Below are 21,037 nucleotides of genomic sequence, written 5' to 3'. Positions count from 1 at the left end.
ATTCTTGATATCCCCTCCTCTATTGTATCTTATATCCAATCCTCAAGCAGTTACATCATCATTCAGTCGATGAAACAAACCTTCATAATTGAGCTTCTTCATTTCAGTCTCTAGTTTCTCTTTCTGCTTTTTGACGGCTTCAAAAGTGTCTTGATCTTTCTTGGAGCTACTGTCCATCTTTTTCACTTCAGCCTGTTTGGCTTTTAGCTCTTTCTGGGCATGTTTAAATTTCATCTCAGCCTGCAGAGGAAATCCAGGACAAGTTTTAAAATTTCTACAGATCCACTTCTTTCCTCATTAGCATACCTTTACTTACTGTTCATTCAGAAACAGATAGCTTATTTGATATTACAAGGAGAATAACCAAGTGAAGAACATGTTGACACCATTTAAAGGAAATGTTTTATTCCCTAGAGAAACAGAAATCGTTATCTGTTGGCAGAAGACTGTGAAAGAAGGGGACATATAAATATCCCTGGGGAGGGAGTTCCATAATTTTGGCATTACCACCAAGCCGGCCTTCTCTCAAGTTACTACTCATCTAGCCTCCAAGATCAGGGACAAACAAGCAGGGCCTCGGAGAATGAACATGGCACTCAGGTACTTAAGCAGTTCTAAAAATCTGCTGGTCCCAAACTGTATAAGAGGCTTAAAGGTCTGAACTGGGCCTGAAAACAAATTAGGAGCCAGCACAGATGGACCACGGCAAGAATGCCTGGGTCCTTACAGCCCACTCTAGTCAAGATCCTGGCTGCAGTATTCTGTACCAGCTGAACTTTCTGAACTGTTTTCAAGGGCAGCCCCATGGAAAGCACATTGTGGTAATCTAATCTGCGTGTTACCAGGGCAGCTGGCTAACCTGTGGAAGGTGGTTAAGGGGCACCCCCTGGACATTGCTGCAACCAACAAATTTCTGGATCTAGTTGCAACCTCCCCCCCTCCACGGGTATGGACCTACTCTTTCAAGGGGAGTGCAGTCCCATCCAGAGCAGGAGACTTCAATCCTTGGTTAGTCTTTCTGCCCATCAGTAACATTTGGGCCGTTTCAGGATTGAGCTTCAGTTTATTAGACCTCATCCATCCCAGACCTACCTCCATGCATTGGTTCAGAGTTCCTACAGTCTCCCTGGGATCAGCTGCAACCATGAGATACAGCTGAGTGTGTCATCCGTATATTGGTGATAACACAGCCCAAATATCCAAATCACCTCCCCCGGTGGCTTCATGTAACTGTGAAAGAGCATGGGGTGTAAGACAGAATCTGTGGGTTTCCATAGACATCCAGCATCACCTTTTGAGACCTATCAAGACCGGACCGAAACCACCACAAAATGGTGCCTGTCAGGTCTGACTCTAAAAGGCAATCCAAAGGATACCAAAGTCAAGGGTATCAAAAACAACTAGAAGATCAAAGAGAGCAACCATGACAATTAGGGGGTTGGGGCACCTTTCCTATGAGGAAAGGCCAAAGAGATTGAGACTTTTCAATTTAGAAGGGAGATGACTTAAGGAGGGGACATGATAGAGGTTTATAAAATTATGCACACGGTAGAGAGGGGACAGAATTTTTTCTCCCTTTCCCCAAGTGATAAAATCGGGAGACACTCAATGAAGTTGATGGGCAATAAATTCAGGTGGGACAAAAAGAAATACTTCTCTATTCATTAGGTTATTAAAATGTACAATTTGCTGCTGGAAGATGCAATGACAGCCCTAAGCAGACAGCTTTAAAAGGAGATTAGACAGATTCATGGAGGATAGGCCTCTCGGTAGCTACTAGCCTAAGTGACTAAAGGGAACCTCCACATTCAGAGACAGTCAACCTCTGAATAACAGTATGAAGACGCCTCAGGGAAAGGTCTCAGAGTAACTGGCTGGCCATTGTGTGAGACAGAATGCTGGACAAGATAGACCACTGGTCTGATCCAACAGAGCTCTTCATCTTTGGAGGAACAGAGTCACACTCCCCCTGTCTACCTCCTGCTGACACAGATCACTCAACAAGGCAACTATGAGTGTTTCAGTCCCATATCCAGGGCTGGAAACAGATGGTAAAAGGCACAGATAGCTTGTTTCATCCAGGAAAATTTGAAGTTGTCCATCTACTGTTTATTCAATCACCTTGCTCAGGAATGGTATGAGACGAGCCCACAGTTATTCACATCGCCTGGTTCGAGGGCAGGTTTCTTTTGTAATGAACACAGCACAGCCTGTTTAAAGGCTGTGGTCACCATTAGAGGTGTGCGCTTCGGGCTTCCCATTCGGGTTTTTAACCCGAATTGGGCCCAATTTGTATATATTCGGGTTCTCGGTTCGGCCCCATCATCGCTGAGCCGATCAGGGAATCCCGAAGCAAAGCTTTCCAAAGCATTTTGGAACACTTCAGGAAGCTTTGGGTAGAGCAGCAGCACGTTCTTTGCCTTTTGCAAATGGCAAGAAAAGTGCTGCTGCTGCTTTCAAAGCTCCTGGACCTCTTTTTCACCTGACGGGAGGAAGGAAGAGGGAGTTCCCTCTTCCTCACTCCCATTGGATGAAAAAGCCAGCCTGGAAGTTTTAAAAGCTCAAAGCAGCTCTTTTCAGGGTTGCTTTGAGCTTTCAAAACTCCACCCCTGCTTTTTCACCCAGTGGGAGAGGGGAAGAGGGAACTCCCTCTTTCCATCGGATGAAAAAGCCTGTGGGAAGTGTTGCTTTGATCTTAGACGTGCTTCGAATATTTACAGAGCATACCGAAGCAGCTTAAATACCCGAATCCCGAAGCTGCTTGCAGCTTCGGGTTTAGGGTTATTCCAGATTTTTTCCTCCTTTGAGTAAACCCGAAGCAGGAAACCTGAATTTTTTTCCAGAGCACACCCTTAGTCACCACCCCCTCTTAAAGTGGTAGTAACTGCCTCTTGGAATCCACTTTTCAGCCTACCCCCACCCCTAGCAAATTTAAGCAGTCTGGAAGAGCAAGGTTCATACAAACAAGCAGTAGGCTTCAGGTATCCAAGGATCCTGTTCCCATCTTCAGACTAAATTAACTGACAAATATGCCAAACAGCTGGACAAGTCAGCACGTGGGAACCATCTGACGCTGCCATTGCTCGCATAAAGCCCATTGGTATGCATGCAATAGATTTTATCCGAGAAGTGTTGAGCAAAAAGGCTCAAAAACAGACCACCGAGCAGTCCACCTCCCCAAGTAGATCCGATCCCAATAGGCCTCTGACCACATGGAACTGCTCAGCTAGCCTGCAACTGTGCCCACATAATGAAGGTAAAAAGTATTTCCTTTGTCGTCATGACCGAGTAACCTTTAAAATGAACTTCAGTCTGGGTCTTCTCAGATTCAGAGTCCACTGTCATTCTAGTTGTCTCCCTTGCCTTTTCATTATCTGCAAACCCTCAGTAAACCAAGGAGCTGCCAGAGCTCAAAGAGAACAGCAATTATGTCAACCAGCCAGACCATTTCCTCATTCAAGAGGTCAACCAGAACATCGACAGAAGCCCTGACGACATCAACAGGAAAATCACCAGAAGCCATCAGAAAACCATTTGGATTCATCTGGCTCCAGAGGTGGATCATTATTAGATTTCCCCAACCCCACAGAATCTTGATATCCCCACAGGTCTACACTCAGGCAGATATTGATCTATCAACAACAAAGGAACCATAATCAATTCTTCTACCTTCAGGTCACCTTTTTCCTGACTACAGCAAAATACTTTATCAAAAGTGTAACCTACAATGTGTGGGACCAGTTATTACTTGAGACAGGTCCGTGGTTGCCATGAGACCGTGAAATACTGAGCCACTCACCACAAGAAACCTCAGCATGGATGTTGAAGTCCCCTAGGACAACCAGGGGTCTTCAACACCCACCCGAGACCACCTCAGTCAGGGAAACAACTGGGGTGTACATCAACATAATCCCAATCCTGCCCAACAGTCCCAAAACTAGGTACACAGCCTGAAAAACAGAAATGCCCCTACAGACTACACCAACACCCCACCCACCCTATGCTGATGTATCACCAAGTACCCCAGAGGACACCCCATCAACTATATCAACTGCAACCCTACAAAAAGCTCACGACACAATAAACATTACCCTTTAAGACAGGGATCCCCAACATGGTGCCTGTCGTTGCCACTGCCCCCAAGCTTTTCAGAAATTAGGTGTGGCCATTGTAAAGGAGGGTGCGTTGTTGGCTGCCTTCATTGAAATGAAAGAGTTTTCCACCGGAGGATCGGGAGGAGTGGGGAGCACTTCTTAGCTGGTGTGTGGCTTCATTTCCCCTTCGGGATTTCCTTCTTCCCAGGAGGTGCAAGGAGGGAGGAATTCCATTTGGCTCTGCCTCCCATGGTAGCCATTTTGAGTTTGACTCCACGTTCTGTGGTAGGTATTTTGGGGTGGTGCTCACCACCCTCTCTCAAAATTCCAGAAGGTGCCTACAGGCCAAAAAGGGTTGAGAACAACTGCTTTAAGTTGTGCTGGGAAAGTTCAAGAAGCCCAGATATTGATTCTCACCTGTTTAGCTTCGGTTTCTGCTTTGCTTATATTATTCTTGCAAGCCATCATCTGTTCCACGAGAGTAGCATCCTCCCCATCTTCACTGCTGGAGAGACCAGCAGACACCGCTTTGAAATGTTTCTCTGCAGCAGCCAAAGCTGCTATGTCTGTACCGTTGGTCTCCCGAAGAGCACTAAGGGCATCAGTTATCTTCTTTACTTCTTTTTCCTTTGCCATCAAAACCTTGGAATCCTAAAACAGAAAAACTTAAACAATTAAGCCATCTATTTAAGAAAATGCCATTTAAAATAATTTTTAAAGCGCTCACGCAGGAAGCCAGAACACTGTTTTTTTGGGAATCAGAAACCGCAGCAACTTTATTTTAAAAAGCCAAACATAAGCCAGCCAGCCCTCCTGCCAAATCTACACCACCAACAAAACGTGGACAGCACAGTTTTAACTATCATCGGGATACCGAAGATCATCCACACAACTGACTTTGTGCAACTAGGGGACAGCATGTTTCTCAAGCAGCAGGCTCCAATGCTTCATAGCCTAACTGCTTTTGAAATGGAAGGGCTCTCAAAATCAGATAGTGAAATGGCGTGGGGAGGCTACTATCCAAAGAAGAAGATAAAAAATCCCACTGAGTATGTTCAAGCATACTTGAAGCATCTCTTTTTAAACATAACCCCAAATGACTTTGATGGGGATTAATTCTCAAATATGCGTGTATAAGATTCCAGTCTTGAAAACTTCGCTAGAAATAGCGGGCAACGGTCTAAACCTCTCCCATGTATGAGCATACATACATTTCCCTCTTTTTCATAAAGTAATTTCAGAGTTATCGCTGCTTTTTGTTTATGAAGCTCCACTTCCTCAAAATTAAATGTGAAAATCACAGAATTTTAAGCTACGTTAAAATCCTTTGTTTCCTTAGGTGAGTAAGAGGTATAACAAAGTATACACGTCTGAGCAGAACAGCAGCATATCATATCTTCAGCACATACAAAGATGGCCAAAGAAACATGCTTTCACAAACTAGCTCTACCACTTGGAATCTGACCACTTGGCACAAAGTAATTATCCACTCTAAGCAGCTTTTTAGGGCGCTTTAGAGGGCCACTTCACAGGTTGTAGTTCAGCAGGTACACCACACATACCTGTAGTATAGCTAATAACATACATCTTTTTCTGTGTTTCATATAGCATGGAAAGCATGGTTGTCTCACTTGTCACAGCAATCAGCATGCACCTCCCTCATAATTATGAGGATACATGTGGCGCAACTCAACATATCTATAGCATGAGGCAGCCCAGATTTCTTTAACAAGTACTGCTTATTTTTCTTTTTTAGTGTTAAAAAATGTCACTGTGTAGGTCTAGAAATGGACCATTGGTTACTCATCGTACAGGAGGACATCTTGAGATGGGTGATCTCCACCCTCCAATCAGGGAGGCAGGAACCAAACTAAACTGAACTTCCTGTCTTCTGGTGGGTGTCACCCTTTCCCTCAGTTTGGAAACTCCGAAAGCAGTAGTTAGCCCAAGCTGTAAGTAACTAGAACAAACTCCAAGGACTGAGAAAAGGTAACAGACATGGTTAGTAAGACCAGGGTAACTAGGAACAACAAGAAGAACAGTGAGCGTGTGTATATATATAGATTGTGTGTTGAATTGAGGTTGACAATAACTCCGGGTGGGACAAGATGCCCTCCTGCCCTCAGACAGGGACCCTTCATGGTGAGTGACCAATGGCCCATTCTCCCTCTCAGGTTGGGGACATCTTGAGATCCTATGTTCTTAGGATCTGACTTAGGATCCAACTGATGGATGTCATGGACAATTTCTTCCTTTTGTTTGTTGTCGCTATAGATCCTTCAGATCTTGATTCTGGATATGAATGCCTTTAGGGCGTGCCTAATGTCCAGGGTGTACCATGCTCTTTCTTTGGGATGAGAAGGATGAACACAAAAGCTAGGTAAATATATCTCCTGGTTCTTGTGGAAGGTGGCATTCACTTTGGGAATAAAGGTGAGATCTGGTTTTAAGATCACCTTATCTCTGAGGAATAAACACAGGTCGTGGCTGACCGAAACAGCCCCCAGTTCTGATGTTTTCTGTGATGATGTAACAGCGGTAAGGAATAGAGACTTCATCTGTAGCCACTCAAAAGGTGGACCAGTGAGGACTGATAAGACTGTGAGGTCTCCAGGTAGGTACCCTATGTGCTTGTTGGGGGATCCATGAGGGAGACTCCCTTAAGGAATCTGCAAATATGAGGGTGTCTGGTGATGCTGAAGCCCTGGTAGGATGGTAGCATCTTCACTAGAGCTGCTGTGTGGCAACTTAAGGTGGCTGTTCAAAGACCGTCGAAGTGGCCATCCTACAGAAAAAGAAATACAGTTTCCAGTTTGGGTTCGACTGAGTTTACGCCTTTCCTACGGCACCACCTAACAAAGGCTTTCCATGTGGTGTTGTATATTCTGTTAGTGGAAGGTCTTCTTGATGTAGTGTGTTAATCGCTTGTTGTGAATATCCCAGTTGTGTGAAATGTTTCTGTTCAATCTCCATGCGATCAGGTGGAGCCATTCTGGGTGTGAGTGCCATACTGGCCTCTGTTGAAACATGTCTGGGGAAACTGGAAGTTTCAATGGTGGGAGGATTGACCACAAGTGAATAGTCGAGAACCACGGACGTCTGGGCCAGTATGGGGCAACGACTATGATGTTCGTTCTCTGCTCACTGATCTACCTGGGGAAGGGGCAAAGAGAAAGGTCCAGCTTCAGCAACCATTGGATTAGTTGTCTTGGATTAGTTGTCTGCTCAGCCAGTCTGCCTGTACAGTTAGAGTGCCCTTGATGTGTTTGGCCCTGATGGAAGCTAGATTGGTTTCTGCCCATGAGAGGATCTGTAGGGCATCCCTGTGGAGCGATATTCATCTGGATCCCCCCTGGCAGTTGAGGTATGCCTTGGTAGACACGTTGTCCATCCTGATGAATACACGGTGGCCAACTGGCCAAGGTCCAAAGTGAGTGAAAGCCAGGTCTATAGCCCTGAGCTCAAAGAGATTGATGGGAAGTCTCCTCACTGCTTCTGACCATTGACTTTGTATGGGACAGCCTTCTAAGACAGCTCCCCAGCCAAGGAGGCTGGCGTCTGTTGATAGTTGCTTCAGCATGATGACGTAGTAGTGTCTCCCTTGTAACAGGTTTGACACAGGTTTGGTCCACTATTTCAGGCTGGTCTTTACAGTAAGTGGAAACTGGATGTTTACATTTGTTTTGGTCATAATGCGAGACTGGAAGTGACAGAGAAGTTGTTGTAGCAGTCTGGTATGTAGATGGCCTCACTGAATGGCATCCAGGCTGGAGATGAGCAGTGCTATCTAGGGGTGTACGGGTCGGTAGGCTTAAGCCTGGACCCTGCCGCCGGGCGCTCCGTTTGCCCACTGCAGAAGTGGTCAGGGAATTCTGTGGCCCCTTCCACAGTGGGCGAAGGTAATGGTGGGGTGGTAGGCTTAAGCCTGCAGCCCCATCACCTCCTTCACCCGCTGCAGAAGGGGTTGGGGGATTCCCCACCCCCTTGTGCAGTGGGCAAAGGGAATGCTCTGCAGTGCAGCTGCAGGCTTAAGATTACCACTATGTCTTTGATTTTTGATGCTTTGGCCATGAAAATACACTTGTGTCTTGTATCTATGATTACTTCAAGATGTTTGAGCCTCTGAGTGGGATTCAGGGAGCTCTTTTGGAGGTTGAGCTGAAAATCAAATTTTTGCAGGGAAATTTCCAGATCTTTCTGCGCTTATGACCAGGAACTGGAATGGATGAAGTCATCCAGATACAGACGTATGTGAATTCCTGATTCTCGTACTTTGGCAATTGGGTGGATGAGAATCTTTGAGAATACTCAAGGGCCATGGACAAGCCAAAGGGGAGTGCTTGGAAGTGCAGATGATTTCCTTGTACGCAGAATCGGAAAAACTTTCTGTGACTGATGGAGATGGACATGTGAGGGTAGGCCTCTTTCGGATCCAGAGACAGGAGGTACTCTCCTGGCAACAGGGCTTCTGGTATGGAACGAGGTGACTCCATCCTGATATGTCTCAACCTCATGAATTTGTTGAGGTATTTCAGGTCCAGGATTGCTCTCTAACCTCCATTCCTCTTGCGGATAGCGAAGAAGACGGAATACACTCCAGTCCCCTGCTCCTCCTTCGGAACCAGTTCTATGGCCCCGATCTTGTGAAGATGGAGGATGGCAGTTAGTGTTCTTTGAAGTTTCTCTGACCGCAGGTGAAAAGGAAACGGTCTGGAGTTCTTAACATTTCTAGGGTGTAATCTCTGGAGACTATGTCCAGAGACCAAGCTAAGGAGTCAAGTCACACGTCCTTGAAAATAATAACAACAACATTCGATTTATATACCGCCCTTCAGGACAACTTAATGCCCACTCAAAGCACTTTACAAAGTATGGCATTATTATCCCCACAACAAAACACCCAGAGAGGCGGGTGGAGCTAAGAGAGCTGTGACTAGCCCAAGGTCACCCAGCTGGCTTCAAGTGGAGGAGTGGGGAATCAAACCCAGTTCTCCAGATTAGAGTCCCACGCTCTTAACCACACCACCAAACTGGTATAGACATCCCCCTACTGGAGTCTCTTGGCAGTCATGCCTTGTTAAGTTTGGGGTCGCTAGTTGACCTGTCATTCCTCTGCTGGAACTGACGTCCAAATCGGTTGAAGGTGAAACCTCCTCAGCTTGAAGGCTGGCAGTAGGAAGACCAGGAGGGGTCTTTGTTGCCTCTGCAGAACCTGGGCAAACACCCTTTGAGAGCAAAAGGAATGGCTTGTCGAGGGCCTCCCGGAGGTCTAGGGCAGACATGATCTTTGAAGTAAGTAAAGGTAATCCTCAAATTGGACAAATCTCAAAGGTTGTCCCCCACTTCCTCCTCCTTTGTCATCTAAAGAGTCATGGTCATCGCAGGGAAGGTAACCCCAAGAAGGATCATCTCCCTCATCATAGGTGGAGTCTCCCATATAGTTGTGGCCTCCCCATGTCCCCTCCTGGGGGGAAGAATTGGGGATAAATGTACAGATGGCCTGTCGTCTCCACTCGACCGGTACTGAAGGCCAGCAATTTCCTCCCTCACTACCCGTCAATATCATTAGATATAAGTGGGGGCGGGGGCAAATCAGGCACGGTACTCTCAGTCCTTCGGTCTGGAGATGTCCACTGTGCTTCTTCCCAGGTTGGCCATGGATGTCCTTGGGCTCTTAGGTTGGGCAGCGGTTGTGGTCTTATGTCCATATCCAATCTGATCGGAGACTGAAGATGCGCTAGCTAGGCCCAGAGTGCCTGAAGCACTGACTGAGGCCAGTGGTGTGTCAGCTAGGCCGCGAGTGGCTGCTATGCTGCCTCTGGGAAAGTGCTGGCTAGGCTACGCGCTGCCACCGAAGGATTTAAAGGCAGGAATGCCCTTGGTGGCTGCTGTGCTGTTTTTGCCTGAATTTCCATAGCACCTTTTCTTTGTGCTCTTAAGGGACCTCTGAGCTTCCAGTTGTGAGAAGGGTGAGTGGAGGGACCAGTCTCCTCATGAGTTGGGTCGGTAGATGCCCCTACTGGCAGGTGCAGCATTAAGGGGGAGGACGCTAATTCCCCCTCTGAAAGAAAACTGCCTGCCACCTCCATGTCTTCTGATTGGGCCACCGTCACCAGTCACCAAAGATGGCCACCGTCACCGTGTTTGAAAACGTGGGAAGGAGGAAGGAGATCCTGAAAGATGGCTAGATATGTCATCTGGTTTGGAGATAAGGCAGAGAATAGAAGGTTCAAGATATTTTCCCCCCAAATGAGGTATAAGATCAAAAGGAAGGAGGAAAGAAGGTAGTCATAAGAGAAAAAGAAGTGGGAAAAGACAGCAAGGAGGTCAGGGGTGAGAGAGGAGAAGAGGCTTAAAAGAAGTAAGGACAGAAATCAGAAAAGGTTTAGAAAAGAGAGAATAGATCAGGGGGTCAATAATCCTCAGGAGGTGCAGAAGTAGCAGCTCTCCCTGTCAAGGCAGGAACAAAACTAAGGGAAAGGGTGACACCCACTGGCAGACAGGAAGTTCAGTTTAGTTCAGATCCTGCCTCCTTGACTGGAGGGTGGGAATCATCGATCTCAAGATGTCCTTTGCCGCAGAGGAAGAAACCAGTGTTTAGTATGTTGCATGCAGTCAAGTCAATTCCAACTTATGGTGACCCTATGAATCAGGGACCTCCAAAACATCCTATCATCGACAGCCTCACTCAGGTCTTGTAAACTAGAGGCTGTGGCTTCCTTTATTGAGTCAAGCCATCTTATGTTTGGTCTTCCTCTTTTCCTAATGTCTTCAACTTCTCCTAGCTTTATTGTCTTTTCCAAGGAGTTTTGTCTTTAAATATATTGAATAAGCATTACAGAACATATGAGTGTATGGGATGAAGTAGTTTGTAACTGAATAATTTCTCTAATAAGTCTTACCTCCTCCATGTTTTTAACCAGGTCTTTATGCTTTTTCTCTTCATTTTGCAGATTTTGCTTTTTGATATCCAGAGTGCTTTGCACTTTGGTATCCGTTCTCTGGACTTCTCTAAGGGCATCTTCCAGTGAACGAAGTACACCACCAAATTCCTACAAATATATATATTTTAAATCTAAAGCCAAACTTTATCTTCAAAAATATCAAGACCCCACCACCTACTCCTGTTTCACCAGTAAAGGCAGAAATAGTACTGCCAGAAAATGAAGAACCCGACCCTCTCCCCTGGAAATGAGCCTCCAAACACCCCATGGAAAAGCAGTAGAGAAAAAGCCCGTATAATATTTAGAGCCACTGAATAGCAGCAATTAAACCAGTCCTCTCCCTTTACCTTCTCCACTGTTGGCATGTTTCAAAATGCCAGACAGCATTTCACAAACTGTTTTAAATATTCTCATCAACGGAAGGACTTCATGCTAGCATGTACAAGATGCAGGTTCTATCCAAATGTTCTGTGATTAATAGTTACCCACTATTTATTTTTCTGAAATGTTCATTTGTTAGATAAACACAAACCCAGGCCATTAACTTTGTTTCATTTTTAAAGTAAAGTCCAAAGAAGATTTAAGGATATCAAAGAATGGCCTTTTAAAATTTAAATAGACTAGGAAAATATGAGATGCTTAACTTTTCAGACAAAAAGATCTTTTATAATTTAAACACAAATATTTAAGAACGCTTCAACAGGAGTGTCTTGGCATCTATAAAAATCAGACATTTTACATGGAAGAGGGATGTAATATATTGTTGTGTAACATTTTGAGAACAAGTAGTTTCTCATCTAAGGTAGAAGTTCTCTTGAAAAAATTAGCACATTTTATACACGTCTTATTTATTAATAGGCTACTCAAGACCTTTAGAAGATTGCCATTTAGTCAAATACATGTTCATAACATTGTGCTTTAAGATACAGCCAAAGCAGTGTTTGGAAAATATGATTTTAGGCCCTTCTGTAAGAGCCAAAATTACAAAGTGGTGCCTTATGGCAAATCTGCCTTGCCTCAAATTCAACTGTCTTCAGCTCCAAGTAGCCAGCGTTCCTTAATCAGAGTCCAGATATTGGACACACACAACTCTTATTGCTAAGCTGATGCAAAACAGCTGCTTAATCAATCACAGAAAGCACGCTTAAGATCAACTGCTATCCCATCTGATGAACTAAAGTAATTCCAATTTATATTTAACATTGCATGCTGCACACATAGAATTCCTATATTTAACCCAGCAGTAAAAATGCTTCTTATAACTTGCACTGGCATTTTAAAAAAAAGTTTAGCTGTTCTTACTTGATCCCTTTTCTTTTCCATTTCAGCTATTTCTTTGCTGAGTTCCTTCACTGCCTTCTCATTTTCAGTTATTTCCTCTTTACATTTTGCAGTGGCGCCTTCCATTTCCTTCAGCACGTCAGCAGAATGTGCCTTGGTTTCTTCAGCTAACACAAATTGATATGCAACATAAAAGCGGCTCAAGTGTTCCGTCTCTCGCATGACCTTTTGGTACTCCAAGTAGGAGGATCGTTCCTGAACAGGACAAGCAATAGGCATCAGCCGTCATTTATTGACAGGATAAAACAAAGTAATGTTGGCTGAGGAGAGGTAGAATATGGCCAGGCCAATGATACTCAAACTAAGTTGATTTTTTCATAATGAAGTTCACATTACTGGCCATCAATAATGGACAAGTTAAAAAATTACTAGCAATGCATTTAATCTGTTCTCTAAGTGCATGCACACAAACTCAGAAAGAGTGGTCATTTTAAGGATCAGATTTCCTAGATCTTACACGACCCAGATTCCTGCATGCAATTCTGTCCCTCGCAGAGCTGTTCCATGCCACTCTTTGTGCAGAGGCAAACAAGACTGAACCCATGGAACACTTGCCGTGTGTCAATATATACACACTTGCCATGTATTTATATACAAGGTCTAACAAAAACATGTTAACACAAGCCTTGACAAATGTTCTTTGGCTCTAGGAGTCAGCCCCAAACTTTAGGAGTCAGGCTCACTTCTGTCTTCAAGGTTTCGTATTTCTAATCCTAGGCAGACAGTTTCCAGATGCTGTGGAAAGCTGGCACCTGGGATTTCTTGGCCCCGAGTTAACATAATGAGAGTCAAAGCTTAATTCTATCAAAAGGACAGTTTTCTTAATAACGTAGAACTTCCATTAATACACCTTCAAGTTGAAGGCCGGGGGAGCCCAAAACCAAATGAGAAATACCTCTTTCAGTTTCTGCAAGGTGGGTGTGATTTCTTCTTCCAAAACCTGTCAATAAAAAGCAGAATGTACTCGGCTGGATTTCACATGCATTTGTTTGTTTGTTTTTGCCATAAACAAGTAGCAGTAAAATAGCCTAACAATTAAACAAGATTTTTTTCAAGATGCCAGTCAGTTCAAAGAAGGAAGGGATTACAAAGTATCTTTTGTTCCTCTTTATTAGTTACCTTTAAAGTCAAGCCCCATTTTAAAGTCAAGCCCTGCTTTAAGGAACTTTACGAATAAAATACAAAAGCAAGATGTCACCATTGCAAACAATACCTTGCAAATTTCTTTGAGTTTTGTCTCTTTTTTCTCTATGGTTTTCTGAGCAGCTATTTTCTTGCATTCATACATCCTTGTGCCGGCTGCTTCTTCAATCATAGACAAAATCTAAGGGGAGAAATACATTTCAACCTCAGGCCAAATAAACAGCAACTTCCAAAAAGTTATGGATACACATACAAATGAACAGGAATGTTACCTCTGGAGGTTTCATATTGAGAACTTTGGTAATCCGTCCCTAGCAAGAGAGAGGCAAAATAATCAGCTATTAATAGGTACTTTAAAACTTTTTTCTTATATGGCGAAATCAACATTTGTGGCTGATATTTGTACTCTAAAAGCTGTGTCTGAGAACCACCAACTTAATTCGAGCAAATTAGTGAACCCCCTTGGAGGCTAGGTGGGGCACAATGTTACAAGGAGGGATAGGATCTTGAAGGACGATCACCAATAACCCTGACCTAGGTGAAGAGAATTGTCTTGGCAGACAACCTCGCTATTATATTAAGTCTGTGGAGATCATGGCATCCCCAGTGACTCATCATCCCAATATGGGACTTTGGGAAGTGCTGCTCTTATTTTCCTGTTAGCGGTTTTAGAAGGGGCTCAGAGATAACCCATTTTATTTTCCTCCAATAAGGAAATCAGGATTAACGCCCTCCATCCACAGATCCCGGCACGCATTGGTAAGCTTTAGACACCCACCTGCGAGCAACACAGAGCTGATTAGATGGGGGGGCGGGCGTCAAAAGCTAGCGTAAGATTAGAAGTTGAGCCCAGTATCTTATAGATGTTTTAAAAGTATGTTAATTCCAGATCTAATCAAATAAAGGCTGTTGAAATGTTGTATTTATTTCTAAAACAAGTTGGTCCATTTAAAATGTGTTTCATATTTTTGTTTGGGATTAACTGGCAGTAGAATGTCATAGTATACCAGCCAAATGCTTTTCAGCTACCATCTGACGTTTGAGTCCCTCTGCATAAAAGCCTACTTGCGAGAAAATGAAAGTGGACAGTTTTATAGTAAAAAACATAACAGGTGGCTTGCTGGATCAGACCAGTAGTCCATCTGAACCAGCATCCTGTTTCACACAGTGGCCAACCGGTTGCTCTGGATGCCAAACAGGGCATAGAGGCTCAGTAGTTATTTCTCCTGTTCAACAAAGTATGGGGTATAAATATTTTAAAGAAATTAAACCATAAGCAGTGACAAGCACTTTTTGTGTAGCAGTAGGTGTACATTTAGAAATACTTATTCAAGTTGCACAATGTCATGACTATTTTCTTGCAAGTCCCACCAATTTCAACAACTCTCACTTCGATGGATGGCAATTGGCACAGCAGGGCTCTTAGTGAATTCTTCATTATATAACACCCTCAGAAATCAGTACTGAAACTGCTGAGGCTCTTCCCAAAGCATTCAAGAAAATGTGCATACTCAAATCACCATTATTTTATGTACAGACCACCAAGGAGGCCAGATGTAAAGCCCCTTCCTGCAGAATCTTTAACAATTAATATAACAGGAAAGGGAGGGTAATGGGGGCCACATTGACAAGCATAAATACTGTACCTGCATTATAAGAAAATGGGGATTGTTGACATTCAGCCCAACGGAGCAAAAAAGATCCTGTACTCTAGCGTTGTTTGCATTCACACCATTGATTAGATATTTATTTCTGCCTCCAATCACAACCTTGAGAAGGGGAAGGATAAGGATCATTATATAGCAAAAAGGGGTTTCTCCTTGTTTTCAGCCCTTTGTTACATTGCTCATGCAAGGAAACAGGTTGGCATGCATGGCTAGTTGTGCAAAAAATAATTCTGTAATACATCTCTAGAATGTTTCTTTTTTCTGTTAAGGATACAAGACATACAGAACTTCCTAGTACCTAAAATTAGCTCACCTGTCTTGTGATTGTAATCTCATCATGATTCTCATAACCTAAAGGACTCTGCTTCTTGTCAGAATTATCAAAGCTGATTGATACAGTAGCCTTCGTAATTCCAGCTTGGCCATTTTTATAAACAAGATCCTGCAAGTTGGAAGCTCGCACCTGAAAATATTAAAGAAGCTTTTATTTCCGTTGGGACTGACAGCCATAGGCTAGATAGTTGCATGTAAACATGTCCAACTAGTGGCTTGCGCTTATTTCCAACTTATGTTATGGTCCCAGGTATGCTTACTTGGATCATAACCCATTGGATGAAAAAACATTTCACACAACCCAAGGGGGAGAGGATGACAATAAAGGTGATGTTTTAAAAAAAAAAAAACCTATTTCATGATACAAATTTCTGGACGTTTTAAATTTTAAAAATTCCATAGTCATGCAATACCTTAATAGACCCAATTAAAATGTCACCAAGTAGTGAACAAGCCTTAAAACTCCCCAGAAGGCTTCTTCAAGCTGGATGTTTAATATAAAAAGAGTCAGGGGGAGGAAGAGAGAAATTTTAGATAGAGATTTCAAGCTGCTCCAAGAGGTACTGAGAGACAGAAAGGCAATTCCACCTAGCGCTATATAATCTTGGTAGTTCACAACACCTCCTCCCCTACTGTTTTAAGACTATCACAAACATCACACCCTGAAACCTCTCCTTTCCTTCAATCCCACCCCTCACCACTCAGCATCCAGAAGAAGAGTTCTACAGACCTCAAAAGCTTGCTCCCTATTTTGTTCTGTTTTAGTTAGTCCTCATAAAAATTACTATACTACTGCTACATTTGATTTATAGGTGTCCAATACAGACACCTATACTTATAGAAAGTGTTAAGTACGGCTCAATAATTTTTTAAAAAAATGTTTAAGACTGCAAGGCAAAGGGTCGTTCAACATAAATAGCAGTATTTTGTTTACATCTCAGACTATCAGGATACCATCCCCTAAAATCAGATATGACAAATTATTTTATCTCTGTACTGTAGACGTATCTTTGATTAGAAAAAAGAATGTGCCTATATTTATTGATGAAGCGAGCAATTCTACACCAACCGTACTGCATCAAGTACAGCTGAGGGCTGAACATTAGGCCCTTTCTCAGCCACTGTACAAGCGAAGAAGTGTTTCAGATAAAGTGCAACTGCTGGCACGTTAGCAGAACACAACAGCCTGCCATTACTGTTCCTCATGCGCAGGCCTGGGCCTCCTGCCCAACATGTTACAAATGACAGTTAGGTCCTCAAAATTATACATCTCCATAAGGACCAAGATTTTTTAATAACAATAATAGCGTTCGATTTATATACCGTCCTTCAGGATGACTTAATACCCATTCAGAGCAGTTTACAAAGTATGCTATTATTATTCCCACAACAAAACACCCTGTGAGGTGGGTGGGGCTGAGAGAGCTCTGACTGACCCAAGGTCACCCAGCTGGCATCAAGTGGAGGAGTGGGGAATCAAACCCGGCTCTCCAGATTAGAGTCCCGCACTCTTAACCACTATACCAAACTGGCTCTTTTGCTTGTCTGAGTGGGATAACAAAATACCATCTTTTGCAGATTTGTTTCTCAGACGTCATCTGTGATTGCAGGTGAGTCTTTTTTTATTTTTACTGTTGGGGAACTGAAAATTTAAACTTGCCAGAGGCATCCCAAAGACTCCATGGCAAAACTGGGATCTCACTCTTTCTCCCTTGTCCAAGCACCAACATTGTCTGACCACTGGATCAATTGTTATACAGTGTAACAATCATACTTTAATAATAAGCATTCTGAATCTAATCAATGATCACGACATTTTCCAATGCTTCTCAGAAAACAGTAAAGCTACACTAAAGGACATTTTGCATAAAACAGAGAATTATTAATGGAAGGAAGGGTTGAGAGCAGTAGGTTTCCGAGGCATATGCTTACGTGCGATAAATTGGTAATGCCCAGTAAGAAACATATGGAGTCCAGGATGTTGGATTTGCCACTTCCATTTAAGCCAGTAATGGCATTGAATAGTGGGTCAAAATCATTGATTTCTGTCCTTTGAGCATATGACTTGAACCCCTCGAGGACAATTGACTTGATATGCATTTTTATTCAGTATCCCAGGAGGATCCAGGAAAGGTTTCTTCTAAACTCTGAAAGAATATGTACAGTTTATAATTCTGTGGCTCACAAAACATTTGTACGCATCATAAAATCCTTCGGGACACTGTGTCAGTCAGTCACAAGAAAAACAACCATCCCATGTTGCTTGTTTGGGAACAACACTCACAATTGGACAGTTTCTATTAACAGCAGGTGTCTGCACCTCCCATTGGAGAAAATGGAATGAGATTTAGGATGCAATCCTATATATACGCATCCCTGGAAATAAGCCCATTGAACACAGTCAACTCACTTCTGAGTAAACTGCAATTGCACTGCAATCCTAAGCACACTGGTAATGAAAATTCAATTATTTCTACAGAGTCTAATATATTTACATATGCCATTATAGATTACATAAGCCAATTAAAATTTTATTTTCGCCCGCTTTTAATAATATTTAATTACTGCTGATATTTAATTACTGTTTGTTGTTATCTTTTATTCTTTCTGGTGCCATGGGATTGTTTTAATGCTGTTTATTGTTCCTATTATGCAATATGCCTTGTATGTTATTGTTTCGTTTAATTTTTATGATATTTTATTGAATCATATTCGGGATTGTAAACTGTCCAAATAATCAATATGCAAATGAAAGATTTAAAAAGAAATATATTTGTACATATCTATTTTAAACATTTATATGTCATACCCTGATGTATGAAAAGGGTTCACAACAAAACGAGAGATTTTCCCCTTTATTTTTTTAAGTTAGTGTACAGTTCAAGGACCCCCAGCTTCCTACTTCAGGTGCTGAAAAAGCCACACTTGACAGTCAGGCAGGAGAGGAATTTGGCCCTTTTAATTTAATTGGGGCCCTGCCTTCACCGAAGGCCCGACTCTCCAACCCCTGGGTTCATCTTTAGGGTCCATCACGTCTCAGTCAGTAAATTCAAACATTGCTTGAATAAAATATTTTATGAAGTTTAGATAGTGTCGCAAATCATGAATGCACTCAAACAAAACTGGCAACAGACACAAAAACAAATAACCCAGCCATTGCTAAACTATGTCTTTCTAAAACTTTAAAAGCTTATTAACTTTAAGCTTCTCTGGATGGCGCCCTGTGCGACCAGATTACCCATCTGGTAGCATGGGGGCCTTTCCAGGTGAAGAAGGAATAGTAGGCGTGGAAAAAAACTATACTGAAAAGGCCAACTTTTCTAACCTTCAGTGTGTCACCAGACAACTCAGGAGCCAATCAGGGCAAAACAACCGATTGGCATTGCTACTGTGAGAACATTGAGAAGGATCAGATAAAACGTCTCTGAGACTGGTACTTACTCAAGGCCCTTCACTAGAGACTCGGAGATTGCTAGCGGTAATGAGCAGAGGCAGCATGTTTCAGCTAGGCCTGCACACATTTAGGACATTAAACCACACTGAACCAATATTCAGCCATTCTTGCAGGAATCCTATACATTAGTTCAAACTTCCAGATAGTTCGGTAAAAATTCTGGTACTTTTCAGATAAGTAAGGAATAAAAAGTTTCCAGCTGGCTGACAAAAAATCTGAAGTTTTAAAAAGTGATTTTTAGGGATGCCATGGCTTTTCCCTTAGCAATTATTCTATACAGCACGCATTATAATAGTAATGCATTTTGAACTTCTAAATACTGATGGAAATGAGATCCAGAGGAGCTAGCCGTGTTAGTCTGTAGTAGCAAAATCAAAGAGTCCAGTAGCACATTTAAGACTAACCAATTTTATTGTAGCATAAGCTTTCGAGAATCACAGTTCTCTTCATCTGACGAAGAGAACGGTGATTCTCGAAAGCTTATGCTACAATAAAATTGGTTAGTCTTAAAGGTGCTACTGGACTCTTTTTGATGATGGAAATGAGAAAGAAATGTTGGGCAGCTGGCAGACTTGCTAGGGAACAGAGCAATGAGATGAAGACAGGATTTAGTCTGTAGAAATGGGTTACTTTAAATCTCTCATAATGAATAGATCAAGATGGGTAGCTGTGTTAATGTGTTTGTAACAGCAGAAAAGAGCAAGAGTCCAGTAGCACCTATAAGACTAACATAATTCATGATAGGGTATGAGCTTCTGTGAGTCACAGCTCACTTCTTCAGATACAGCTAGGTGTATCTGAAGTGAGCTACGACTCAAGAAAGCTCATACCCCACTATAAATTTTGTTAGCTGTATGTGAAGAAGTGAGCTGTGATTCACCAAACCCCACCTAGGGTTGCCAGCCTCCAGGAGACAGCTGGAGATCTCCCAGAATTACAACTGATCTTCAGGCAACAAAGATCAGTTCCCTTGGAAAAAGTGGCTGCTTTAAAGGGTGAAATCTATGGAGTTATACCCCACTGATCCAGAGGAGTTAGCCGCGTTAGTCTGTAGTAGCAAAATCGAAAAGAGTCCAGTAGCACCTTTAAGACTAACCAACTTTATAGTAGCATAAGCTTTCGACAATCACAGTTCTCTTCGTCAGATGCGAGCATCACGCATCTGACGAAGAGAACTGTGATTCTCAAAAGCTTATGCTACAGTAAAGTTGGTTAGTCTTAAAGGTGCTACTGGACTCTTTTCGATACCCCACTGAGACCCCTTCCTTCCCCAAACCCCACCCTCCCCAGGCTCCACCCCCCAAATCTCCAGAAATGTCCCAACCTGGACTTGGCAACCCTACCCACCACAAATTTCGTTAGCCTTATAGGTGCTGCTGGACTCTTGCTCTTTCCTACAGCTACAGACGGACTAACACGGCCGCCCATCCTGATCCATCACACAGGACACGTGAAGCAGGGCAGCGGCTTAAAAGAAAACGCCGTTTTATCCCACGGGGCGGACTCCCCTGCGAGCGCGCTCGGGGTGTGCAAACCACAAGACCGAGGCGGGGAAAAAGCGAGAGACCCCCTCGCCTCCCTCGCACGTCGCCCGAAGACAGGGTTAACGGGGGAAGCAGCGGTAGTCTGGGAGCTGCAGGGGCTAGAAACGAACAGAAGGCTCACCTTGGAAGCCAGGCCGTGTGACGAGAGCCGCATTCCCGAGCGCCCCGCCAGCAGCCGCGCTCCCAACCGCTCCCTCAGCCTCTTTCTCGGCTTGAATTTTGGCGCGGGCGAAGAAGGCCCCAAACCCCTCTTCAGGTCTGTCTAACGCGCTGCCGTATTGCTAGTCTCTTCCGTTCAGGCACTGGAGTAGACTACAAAGGAGACGCGGGCGGCCCCCCGCTGGCCTCGCTCGCTTCTCTTGAGGGAGGCGGGCGGGTTACGAGGAAGGCGCGAGGTGGTTCTTTTCGCTGTGGAGGAGGGAAGAAAATCCTTATTGAGTAAACCATTATTAGCACCTTCACGGACTTTTGTCGGTCTGAGGTGGTTACGTGCACTCTTACGTTCCTTTAGGGACGT

The 21,037-nt window shown here is 43.5% G+C and overlaps 1 protein-coding gene across 1 annotated transcript in view; it reads right to left on the bottom strand.

Moving 5' to 3' along the window:
- Positions 1–20,719, bottom strand: part of SMC2 (structural maintenance of chromosomes 2) — a 40,598-nt gene extending 19,879 nt beyond the window's left edge. Inside the window, exons 1-11 of the mRNA XM_054986550.1 lie at positions 20,642–20,719; positions 17,455–17,669; positions 15,503–15,652; positions 15,169–15,291; positions 13,795–13,833; positions 13,593–13,703; positions 13,275–13,319; positions 12,341–12,574; positions 10,997–11,146; positions 4,512–4,745; positions 81–240 (exon numbers count right to left, since the gene is read on the bottom strand). Coding sequence (XP_054842525.1) covers positions 81–240; positions 4,512–4,745; positions 10,997–11,146; positions 12,341–12,574; positions 13,275–13,319; positions 13,593–13,703; positions 13,795–13,833; positions 15,169–15,291; positions 15,503–15,652; positions 17,455–17,622 — 1,414 coding nt within the window. The 5' untranslated portion in view covers positions 17,623–17,669; positions 20,642–20,719. The remainder of the gene's footprint in view (positions 1–80; positions 241–4,511; positions 4,746–10,996; positions 11,147–12,340; positions 12,575–13,274; positions 13,320–13,592; positions 13,704–13,794; positions 13,834–15,168; positions 15,292–15,502; positions 15,653–17,454; positions 17,670–20,641) is intronic.
- Between the last annotated feature and the right edge of the window lie 318 nt (positions 20,720–21,037).

This window comes from Eublepharis macularius, chromosome 8, assembly GCF_028583425.1.
Source record: "Eublepharis macularius isolate TG4126 chromosome 8, MPM_Emac_v1.0, whole genome shotgun sequence".
Lineage (NCBI taxonomy): Eukaryota > Metazoa > Chordata > Lepidosauria > Squamata > Eublepharidae > Eublepharis > Eublepharis macularius.
The sequence above is the reverse complement of the archived record's forward strand: the minus strand, read 5'-3'. Positions and strand labels throughout refer to the sequence as shown.